Here is an 11,643-nt window from a genome sequence, read left to right as displayed (position 1 = left end):
TCACCCCAGTCAAAATAGCAAAATTTAACAGAACAGCAAGCAACAAATGCTGGCAAGGTTGTGGAGAAACTGAACCCTGATTCACTGTTGGTGGGAGTGTAAAATGGTCAATTTCTTTACTTTTAAATAAAGATTTCTTTTTATATTAAAATTCCTCATGTTTGAAATACAGAAAATTGTTAACACGTGCAGTTCTTTCAAAAGTTAATTCTTATTTATGCATAAATAAGTTGTTACTGTTGTGAGACTCCATCAAGTCAGTTCTGATTCAGAGCAACCCCGTGTACAACAGAACAGAGTGTTGCTGAGACCTGCACATCTTCACAGTCATGCCTGAGCCCATCCTTGAAGCCACGGTGCCGACCCCTCTCGCTCAGGGTGTTCTTGTTCACTGCTCCTCCACAAGCGTGCTGTCTGTACTCGGGATGCGTCCTTCCCAATAGCATGTCTTGCCATCATTCCTATGAAGGAATGTTTCAGTTATGCTTCTTCAAGACGTATTTATTCATCCTTCTGTCTGTCAAGAAGTTAATTCATATCATTTGTTAACATAAAAATTCAAAAACACCAGTTCTTCATTATCTTTCTTACTCATTGCCTATGTTTTGTATACAATTAAGGCATCTGAAAATACCAAGACTTGGTTCAGGCACACGTTAGGCATCAGAATTACGTCTTTGAACTTTTCACATTAAAGAGATCTTCCCATTAAATAAAAAAATTAAAGTGTTGCAGCACAATATTGAAAGATTCTATGGACAGAACACAGAAAGCATTAAAATATGATGGAAGGAATACTTTAGTCTCTGTACCAAAAAAGAACCCATTGCATTTCAGCCATGTCAGGAGGTAGCATAAGGTCAAGAATCGATGGTATTGAAATAAGTCTAAGCTGCACTGAAGGCACTTAGTGATTAATGAAAAACAAGGTTTCAACACTTGAGATATTTTCTTTTCAGCCAAGGAAGCTCTGCCCATTTGATTTTCTAACTCCAGGTCTTCACACATTTTATTGTAATACTTTGCTTTGTCCTCTCAAGCTGTTGTTGTTGTTATGTGCCGTGAGTCGTTTGCGACTCATAGCGACCCTATGTACAACAGCCCTAAACCCTGCTCTGTCCTGTGCCAATCGCACTGTCTCTGACACACCCATCTGATTACCCCAATCACTGAATCAATCCACCTCATAGAGGGTCTTCCCCTCCTGCGCCGTCCCTCCACCCTACCAAGCATGATGTCCCTCTCCAAGGACCTGTCCCTCCTTACAACATGTCCAGAGTATGTTAGACAAAGCCCCAGAATCCTTGCCTCCAAGGAGCCACCTAGTTTAACCCTCTCCAGGATGAATCTGTTTGTTTTCTTTGCAGTCCATGGTACATTCTATACTATTCTCCAGCACCACAGCTCAAAGGCATCAATTCTCCTTCTGTCCTCCCTAGTGATTGTCCAACTCTCTGATGCATAACAAGTGATTGCAAAGACCATGGCCTGTATCAGACACAATCAGTAGATGTCATTAACTGTGTTCTTAAAATTGTTTAAAAAATTTTAATTTTTTAAAAATTAATGGTTTATTTGCAAAGTTCATCTACATTGTTTTTCACACCAGATCTTTCCCATTTGCTTCACCCACCTCTCCCTCCACCCATCAAATTGTCATTTTTTAATATGCAAAGAAAGAGTTATTTGCCCCACCTATATTTTGTTTCCATTACTCATCTGTCATCTGTACTATGATTAGTGACTATTAGGAAGATATTTAAATACTAGCAAGTTAACCCTTTGCCTCTGAGTGGATTACAACCCTTAGTGAGCATACAGAGCACGTTAGAACTGCCCCGTAGTGTCCCCAAGGTTGCAGTCTCTATTGAAGCCAACTGCCCTATCTTTCTTCTGTAGAGCCCCTGTTGGGTTTCAACAACTGACCTTTTGTAGAGTGACTGTTGGGTTCCAACAGCTGACCTTTTGGTTGGCAGCCGAGCACTCAGCCACTTAACTAGAACTCATCGAAGTATGTGAGTGGCCTGAAATAACTAATATGTTTATCTGTGCCCTTTCAAGAAAATGTTACTTCAAAAGGATCTTCTGTGAGGTGCAAAGGATGTTAGATCAAAATTTTATGAAAAGGTAGAATAGAACCAAGTCTGAAGCAAAGTGGGGAAAGAGGAGAGAAAAACAAAGAGGCCACCTTCCATGTGGCAGAGACACAATCAGGCTTTGAAAGCACAAAATAAAAATGTTCATTCCTTCTTGAAAAAGGAAGTTTCACCAGAAAATGTCATTTAAAAAGAAGAAAACCTTAACACCAGAGAGAAAAGACCTCTGGTAGCATAGTGTATATCAGGCTAATCAAAAGGTTTTCATCCAGAATTTGTATCAGAATCTTAAATTTCAGACATCTCAGAAATGCCACATCCATTGATAGTATTGTGGCTAAGTCTTACGCTTTAAACTTGTTCTAAATAGACTTCTTTTTGTGAAATGAAATTTTAATATAACTACAGTTTGTTTTATACCAGAAGGAAGACATTTCCTATATTGCTAAAAAAGAAAATTCTTATGTCACTTTACCATATTTTTATATGTTAATCACTGATAGGAACAAGTTTATCTCTATTGTTTATATATACATTTAAATTCATTTGCAAGGGAAATATAAAAATTCTATTGTCAAGGTAGACAGCACTTCTTAAAAAAGACTTTCCACAAATTTAAATAAAGGATAGTTAAGTTATTCAATATGATAGCTAATGCTGTTGGCAAGGTTTTAACCCGGAATTTCATTTCTTTAATATATATAAGACAAATCAGGTAATCTATTTCTTTAAAAAAAATAATAATACATTAAGTGAAAGTTTACAAAACAAAATGGTTTTACAGTCACTCGGTCATACACATTTTCTTTTATAACTTTAGTTATGGTAAGTACAGTGTGATAACTGTTATCCAGTATTGAAGAATTTTCAAAATTTGAGCCTATATTTTCAATTAGAAGAGATTAATACAATGTTACCAACAAAGTTATCTCTGGATCACTTTCTTCTTAATAAGAGATATTTATCAATATAAATTAATGCGATTCCAGCAAAGTCTTATTTGTGACTCTCAGGGACAATTAAATGATTTTTAGATGTCAATAGATAGTACAAAAATTGAAGGACCTGTTTTATCTCTTGAGTTATCAGAGCCAAAGATTTTTTCTTGATTTGGGATAAACTGTAATCATGATATAGGCTACTTATAAACAGCAAGATCTCATGTGTCTAAGGTTGAATTTTTTGATTGTTCTTTTGAAGTTCTGGTTATCTTCTCTATAAAACAAAGAGTTTAATTTCTAAACGCCTTATAGCATTAAAACTGCTCCTCTTTGTGTTTTATTTTATTGAGTTGAAATGTAGAAATATTTACTGAACTGGAAAAGTATAAAACTATGGCACAGTTTTTCAAATATTTTGACTAAAAGTTTAAATTTTATGGGTTATGTAGAATTGTTAAGAGAACACGTGACTTTTAAATAATCCAAGCAATTTCTAAGACTCTCAAAGGAGCTACCCTAACAATAGATTTAGATCTACTTGATGTTCTAATGATAGCCTGTTTGAATGAGAAAAAAAATCTAGTGTTAATATTTATTTTTATTTTTCCTTTACTTGTAGGCTTCGCATATCATTTAAATGGATGGTTCGAGCTTTCTCTGGATACTTAGCTACAGATCAACTCTTGCTTTTGTGGGACAGAATTTTAGGATACAACTCTTTGGAAATTCTTGCTGGTAAGAGTAAGCATTTATTCATAAACACATGCTGGTTCTACAGGAGGGCCCCTTTCCCTACCTGTAAAATGGCTTTGACAAGTGTATGCAATTTCTAACGCAAGAGTATTTAATAGATTCATCTGACTTAGAAGACAAGTACTAAGTCTTTGACCTAGTTACATCTGACTTATAAAAATTATCCCATTTCAGTCATTTTGGTTCCCAAAAAGTCCATATTCCTCTCCTTCTTCTCTCTTGTTTTAATATCAAGAAACCCTCTGCCAGGTTTCCAAGGCTGTAAATCATGATGGGAGGAGGCTGTCCATCTTTCTTCCTTGGAGGCCCTAGGAGATCCAAGCCACTAGTGAGCTGCAGCATTTGAGTTAGTAGTGTAGCTACCAGTGGACTGTGCTCCCTCAGGGCTTTCTACCTCCCCGACCCTGTGAGTTCTGTGCTGTAAAATATGGATATTCTTAAAAAAAAATAAAAAAAATAAACATGGATATTCTTCTTCTGTGTACAGCCCTGGCTATCTTAGTGCCTGTCCTGTACTTCTCAGCTGATTCCTAAACTCTAGGCTGAGACTTTCTGAATAGTGAATCTGTTACCTCGGTCCAGCTCTCCTGGGCCTATTTAATCTGAATTCAAAACTTTCCCCTTTTTCTGACAGTCTCTGACTCCTGTCCTGTGGCTGTTTCATCTCTTGGGGGAAGAGGGGAAATGGAATTTTTCTCCCAGGAAGTCACAATCTCATCTCTCATTTAATTAATTAATCCGTTCTAAAGGTAACTTAATGTCTGCTTACACCAAAGAAAACAGCACAGATTGCTTATCAATGCTATTGGTTTGCTTTCTATATTCTAAATAAAGTCAATTATTGCTGTTATTGGCATTATCAGGAAATCTAAATAGTAGCTACAAGGTTTTTCACAGCAAGGAGGAAGACTAGATGGGTTAGCAATCATACAGCCAATCACAGCAAGGAGGAAGACTAGATGGGTTAGCAATCATACAGCCACCCACAGTTGTATGATCTCGAACAGTTTATTTAACCTCTGTGAGCCTTTGTTTTCTTACCTTGAACTGATAACAATGTTCATTCACATCTCTGGCTCTTGTGGAAATTATGCTTAGTTGAAGAAGACTCTACAAAAGATTCTCTGGGTAATGGGTATCATACTGAGCAGAAAAGTTAGACTAGTAAAACTGTGAAGATGAATGTTAATACTTGTATGATCAGAGACATCATTTACTCATGATTTTTGCAACTCCTAGTATCCAAGGATTGTCACCACTAAGCCAATTGGCAGCAACATGATAGACGGACAAGAGATCGAGCTTGTTAACAATTACAGATTGTTCAACTCCACAATGAACACTCTTGGCACCAGCAGTCAGAAAATCAAAAGACTAATTGCACTGGGAAAATCTGCTGTCAGGGACCTCTCCAGAGTGCTGAGTTGCAATAATATCAGTCTGGGGACTAAGGTGCACCTTATCCAGGTCATGTTCTTTGCAGTTACTTGCTATGCATCAGAAAGTTGGACAACAACTAAGGATGACAGAAGAATTTATGCCTTTGAGTTGTGGTGCTGGAGCCTTGGACCAGCAAGAAAACAAATAGGTCTATCTTGGAGAGCGTGAAATCAAGTTTCTCCTTGACAGCTAAGGCATGTGGCCAGGAGGAACCAATCTTTGAGAAGGACATCATGGTTAGAAGGGCGGAGGGATATCACAGGAGAGGAAGGCCCTGGATGAGATGGAATGATATAGTTAATGAGGGTGATGGTATGTCCAAGTCAGTGAGACTGGCTTAGGACAGGACAGGCTTCAGAGCTGTTGTACATAGGGTCACTATGAGTCACAGGTGACTCGACAGCACATAACAACAGCAATAGTATCCTTCTCTCTTAATTGTTTTTCTTTTATGTCTATGCAATCACGAGTTAGGAAAGAATGGTCTATGCCTTTGGGCTGATTGTCAGTGATACCAAAGGAATCCTAGAGGTAACCAGGTGTCAGTTATTTTTAACATTTCTGACAAGCAATCCTTATCTTCTGTTTGAATGCCAGTGTTACATAATCCCTGTCTCTCCAAATAATCCTTTTCTGGGTATTCTGGGGAGTTCTGGTGGCCTAGTCCTTACCAAGCTGTGCTACTACCCAAAGGCCTTGCATCTCCACGCAGTTTAAGTCCAACTGTGAGAAAGAAAGATGAGCTGTCTCCTCCTGTTGAAATTTGCAGCCTCAGAAATCTAATGGAGAGCCACAATCCATTGAGTTATGGGCATTGAAGAAATTTTGAAGAGTGTTGTATATGACTTTTGATACAATTTTTTGCAGCAGTTCATATATATATGTATATATATAAAGCAACTATTCTTTTTTTTCAATGCAGTAAACATAATTTATCCAGTTTTTCTCAGTCTTACCCCCACCCCAATGTCAGCCTCATTCTATAACAGTGGCACCATACAATATTTGTCTCTTTGTGACTGAGATTTTTTACTCAGCATAATGTCTTCTAGGGTCACCCATTTTGAATAATATTGCAAGAGTTCCTTGTTTTTCAAAGCAGCATAGTATTCCATTGTGTGATTATGCCACAGCTTCTCTATCCATTCCTTTGTTGATGGGTACTTAGATTGTTTCCAACTCCTTGCTATTGTAAATAAAGCCGCAATAAACATGGGTGTGCATATATCTGCTTGGATGTCATTTATGGTCTTTATAGGGTATATTCCCAGTAATGGAATTGCTGGATCAAATGGTATCTCTATTTGCAACTTTTTGAGAAAGCGCCAAACCGCTTTCCACAGTGGTTGCACCATTTTACACTCCCACCAACAGTACATAAGGGTTCCAGTCTCTTCACAACCTAGCCAGCATTTGTTAGCTGTTCTGTTAAATTTTTCTATTCTTACTGGGGTGAGATGATATCTCATAGTTGTCTTGATTTGCATCTCTCTCAGGGCTAGGGATTTTGAACATTTCTTCATGTGCTTCTTGGCCATCTGAATGTCTTCTTTGGTAAAGTTTCTGTTCATATCCTGTGCCCATTTTTCTATTGGAGTATTTACCCTTATCTTGTGGTGCTCAAGTATTTTATAAATTCTAGATATAAGTCCCTTATCTGACATGTCATTACCAAAGACTTTTTTCCAGTCTGTGGCTTCCCTTCTTACCCTGTTGGAGAAGTTTTTAGATGTGCATAGGGATTTGATTTTTAGAAGGTCCCATTCATCTATTTTATCTTCTCCTGGTTCTAAATTTTTCAGGATATTTGGAAAATTCTTTATGTTGTGGAGAAGGACTACTAAAGTTCTTCCAAGCTTTTCTTGAATGAAGTTCATAGTCCTTGGTTTTAGTCCAAGGTCCATGATTCCACCTTGAGTTGGTTTTTGTGAGGTGTGGATCTTGTTTAATTTTTCTGCCGATAGTTTTCCAGTTTTGCCAACACCATTTGTTAAAAAGACTGTCATTTCCCCACTTAACTGATTTCATCTCCTTGTCAAAAATCAGTCGACCATAAATAGATGGATTGATTTCCAGATTCTCAATTCTATTCCATTGATCTATGTGTCTGTCATTGTACCAGTACCATGCTGTTTTAAATACCACGGCAGTGTAGTGGGATTTGAAATCAGGGAGTGAAATGCCTTCTACCTTTTTTCTGTTCTTAAGGAGTGCTTTGTTTATTCTGGGCTCCTTTCCATTCCAAATGAAGCTGGCGATTGCCTTTTCCATCTTGTTGAAGAATGGGATTGGTATTTGTATTGGGATTGCATTGAACGTGTATATTGCCTTCGGTAGTATTGCCATTTTGACAACATTGAGTCTTCCTATCCATGAGCAAGGAATATTCTTCCACTTCTCCAGGTCTCTTTTTGTTTCTTGTAGTAATGTTTTGTAATTTTCTTTGAATAGATCCTTTGTGCTTCTAGTTATATTTACTCCCAAATATTTTATCTTGTGATTAGCTATTGTGAAGGGTATTGTTTGTATGTTGATCTTGTATCCTGCTACTTTGCTGAATTGGTCAACTATGTCCAATAGTTTTTTTGCTGAGTCTTTAGGGTTTTCTATGTATACTATCATGTATGGTACGATTTTTTAAAACTAAAGAGTAATTCAGAATAAGAAAATACTTTCTAATAATTAGGACTTGACAACACTAGAATGCATTAGCTGTCCCCCAAAGGATAAACAGGGTTGATAGTCTGGAAAGTAGCCTGTTGTCCCTTATACTCTCTCACTGTGCTTTGTCAACCCTCAGCCAGCCCAAGGAGAAGAGAAATCAGTGTGTGTTGAATAACGTGTTTGCTCTAAGCCACACGCGATGCTGTGAGCTCAGTACATTAATAAAAAGTTACTGGTGACTGGGTAGAAATGGAATCTGCTCTGCCGCAGCTACCCACTTTCTAAGAGTGTTTGTGAGAAACCAATCTGATGGAATTCTAGAATGTCTTGAGATGGACCAAGACTGATAGCAGCTCTCTTACCATTTAATTCTGACAAAGTGCCACAAATATCATTTCCTGTAGAGGTGTACATGTGTAGTTTTCATTACAGCATATTTCTGGTGTGACTATTTGGAATCACATATTTTGCTTGAGACTTATTATATAGGTCTTAAAAAGATTTTTAGTAAATTCCACTAGCTTTATTTGTAAATTAATTTGTGGCTTTTCAACAACTGATTAAAGCAAAATTGTGTTCATGTTGATGGCAGTATTTCTTAGAATGGAAGAATAGGTGAGAGGCCAAAGGTAAATATTAGAGTTTTGAAGTTTCCTTTGAGGCATGGCTTCAGTTGAAAATAACCCAGAGTATAGATCTTTTCTCCTTGGCAAACAGGCTTTTCTGTAGAAGGGCTGGGCAAACCAAACATGAAGCAAACAGAAAGGAACTTCTGTGATGTGACACCAAGATAAATAAAGATTATGAGCACATGAGCGTTTTGTATGCTGAGGTCAATTAGTGAACTGCTCTTATTTTATTCTCCTCTCATTTACCTTTGGCAAACTAATTTCCTACCATGTAAAACTCTTTCCTGCTACAGCAGAAAAATTTAACCATCCTGCCAGGCTTCATCTGACTCTGCCCAATTATACACCCAAACATACACAGAGAGAGAGAAAGAAATTAAACTGTGCTCACACTTGTTGATTTCTAAATGTCTCCATAATATGATTCCTGATATTAGGAGGCTGTTTAAGCAGCTGCCAGTGCACAGAGCTGTTTTATTTAATATTCATGTAAATATGATGCTCAGTGACTTTAAATTATTTGCCTTTTCATTTTCACTTGTGGTTGTTATGTGCCACCGAGTCACCTGTGACTCCTATCAACCCTATATATAATAGCTCTGAAGCCTGCCCTGTTCTGAGCCAGTCTCACTGACTCCGACAATCCTACCCCCATTGCCCTAATTACTGTATCAACCCATCTCATCCGGGGTCTTCCTCTCCTGCACTGTCCTTCCACCCTTCCTAGCATGCTGCCCTTCTCCAAGGACCAGTCTCTCCTGCCATGTGTCCAAAGTATTTGAGATGGAGCTTTGAAATCCTGCCCTCCAAGGAGAAACTTGGTTTCACCCTCTCCAAGACAGACCTATTTATTTTCTTGGTGGTCCATGGTATATTGAAGACTCTTCTCCAGCACCAAAATTCATTTTCACTTAGAGTAACTTAATTATCCGAATTTTCTCAATCCTTTTGTTATATATTAAACAATACAAGCCCAGATGACATGTATAAACTTTTTTACCACTATCACCTTCTGCGCCCTGCACCCCCATCAGAACCCTCCTCTCTAAACTGTTTTGCCAGGCTGTCCAGAGTCTCTGATCACCTGGAATGACGCCAGTACCTCATCTCCACTGGCTGCAGTCAACCCGATGTGGGGAGAGGGGAGGGCTGGCTCCTGGCTGCTGCTTCTCGGGCACAGCCACCTGCCCGAGCCCAGCGCGGCCACGGCAGCATCCTTTATGCCATCTCTGGAGAGCAGCCCTGGGAACAGCAAGGCAGGCCATTCTCAGGAAAGCGCATGGATGTGTCAGTTAAGGATGGCTTGTTTCAGTCTCCAGAGTGTCATGTTAGAAGCAGCTCCGTTGCCTTAGTAAGAAACCCCTGAACCAAATAAGCTTTCACTCATTCAGAAGACACTCACTGAGTCTTCTGAAGATCCAAATAAAAAGACACTTTCCACTCCTCCCGAGTTGTCCCTGAGAACTCTGGTGCGTGGCTGTGCACAGGCCATGTGCAGCACTGTTTCTAGCTTTGTCTGCGGTGGTGCTGGTGGTGCTGGTGGCGGCCGACAGAGCCGGCCGGTGTGCCAGGCCACGGAGGAGCCAGCATTGACATGGTGTGCATTCTTTTCCAGTCCTGGCAGCTGCCGTGTTTGCTTTCCGAGCAGTGAACCTGATGGAGGTGACATCACTGGCTGCAGCTGAAGTAAGCTAAGTTTCACGGCGATGAGATGGAAATAGTTCCTGAGAGAGTGCCAGCCCAGCCACCCCAGGCTCAGATGCATAGGACACACGTTTCTCGTAGCCTCATTTTAGAACTGGGGAAAAGCCCCTTACATTCTGAGCTAAGTCATCTCAAGTATTCCAAATTCTTTCACTACTTGAAACCAGTCTTCTTGTGAAGAGGCCATTAAGCAAGATTGCTATAAGGGACTGTTAAAACAGTTTTAAGAAACTTGGTATCTACTCATTTCCATAAAAACTGTCAGGGCTTATGTTGTCCTTTCTTGTTATTTCTTGTTCCCATCCACATTATGCTCATAGAACAATCAAAAAACACCGAACTTCCTGAGAGGGCTGAATGGTGTGTGTTTGGATGATGTCATGATGATATGGAGGCTTTGGGGATTATTTTAAATCATAAGTTAATTATTTAGAGCTTATTTCTTTTCAGTAGCATAATTTATACTTGAAATATGGCTCAGTTGAATAGTGGCTTACCATATTACTTTGTTTGTTATTGCCCATAGAAATGTAAATTTTATCCTTAAAATAGCTGCCTACATTTAAAAAAAAAAGAAAAAGGAAGGGGATGTTTATATGTCTCGCAACTGAATAAACATTAGTTTCATCTGAAGATAATTTCCTGAAGTCAGTTGCTCCTTATTCTAGTATAACAGGACTAGGATTCATAATGTACGTTTATTTATAGAAGCAAGTTGAAATGTTAGACCTCTTATAAACTCATGCTACCTTGTATATTTGAAGAAGGCTGAAGGCTGGTCCAGGCTGTGTTCTACTTCACGTTTTAGCACTCTGTACATGTACTTACCCTGAGAAATTCAGAAAAGGGAAGGAAAGAGGCATAGGAAATATCTGAAGAATTTAGAGTGCATGTTGATGCTAGGATTACCTTCTAGTGTTTTCTGTTAGACCTTATGTTATCCACTTTACTTTGGGATACTAATATTAATAATTCTTCTTGGGTTTTTTTTCAGGCAGTTCTCGCTGACCTTTCCACCTTAAAAGTTATGCCTCTTCTTCAGATTTTTCTGTTTGCAACTGTCACCTGATCTTCAGGGTCACACAGAAAACACATCGAGCTTTTCATTAGAAACTAATCATGAACTATGCAAACTCTGCATAAAACCAAAATGAAACTTTGCATAGAAGCCAATAAAGATCATGTTCCCTTTGCAGTTAGACTGAAGCCGTTTTTCACTTTCTGAAACAATGACTGCGCACCAAATACTGCACTGCATGCTGCTAGTTTTTCAAAAGCGAAGCAATAGACCTTAACTTCTGCTCAACTGTGCATACTTGTATATACAACCCTGGCTTGGAAAAGGCATGTAACCATATATGCAATAAGAACTGAAGAGACTGCAATAAACTTGAAGAGGTAATGTAGCTTCCGGAG

The 11,643-nt window shown here is 38.7% G+C and overlaps 1 protein-coding gene across 2 annotated transcripts in view; it reads left to right on the top strand.

The window, feature by feature from the left end:
• TBC1D19 (TBC1 domain family, member 19) overlaps window positions 1-11,426 on the top strand; it is a 207,889-nt gene extending 196,463 nt beyond the window's left edge. The window contains exons 19-21 of one of the 2 annotated variants that reach the window (XM_006899261.1): window positions 3,657-3,772; window positions 10,139-10,209; window positions 11,222-11,426. In XM_006899261.1, coding sequence (XP_006899323.1) covers window positions 3,657-3,772; window positions 10,139-10,209; window positions 11,222-11,296 — 262 coding nt within the window. In that variant the 3' untranslated portion in view covers window positions 11,297-11,426. The remainder of the gene's footprint in view (window positions 1-3,656; window positions 3,773-10,138; window positions 10,210-11,221) is intronic. The other variant, XM_006899262.1, reaches the window with a different exon arrangement.
• Window positions 11,427-11,643: the final 217 nt, after the last annotated feature.

This window comes from Elephantulus edwardii, unplaced genomic scaffold, assembly GCF_000299155.1.
Source record: "Elephantulus edwardii isolate Elephantulus edwardi_28Jun2011 unplaced genomic scaffold, EleEdw1.0 scaffold00250, whole genome shotgun sequence".
Classification (NCBI taxonomy): domain Eukaryota; kingdom Metazoa; phylum Chordata; class Mammalia; order Macroscelidea; family Macroscelididae; genus Elephantulus; species Elephantulus edwardii.
The sequence above is the reverse complement of the archived record's forward strand: the minus strand, read 5'-3'. Positions and strand labels throughout refer to the sequence as shown.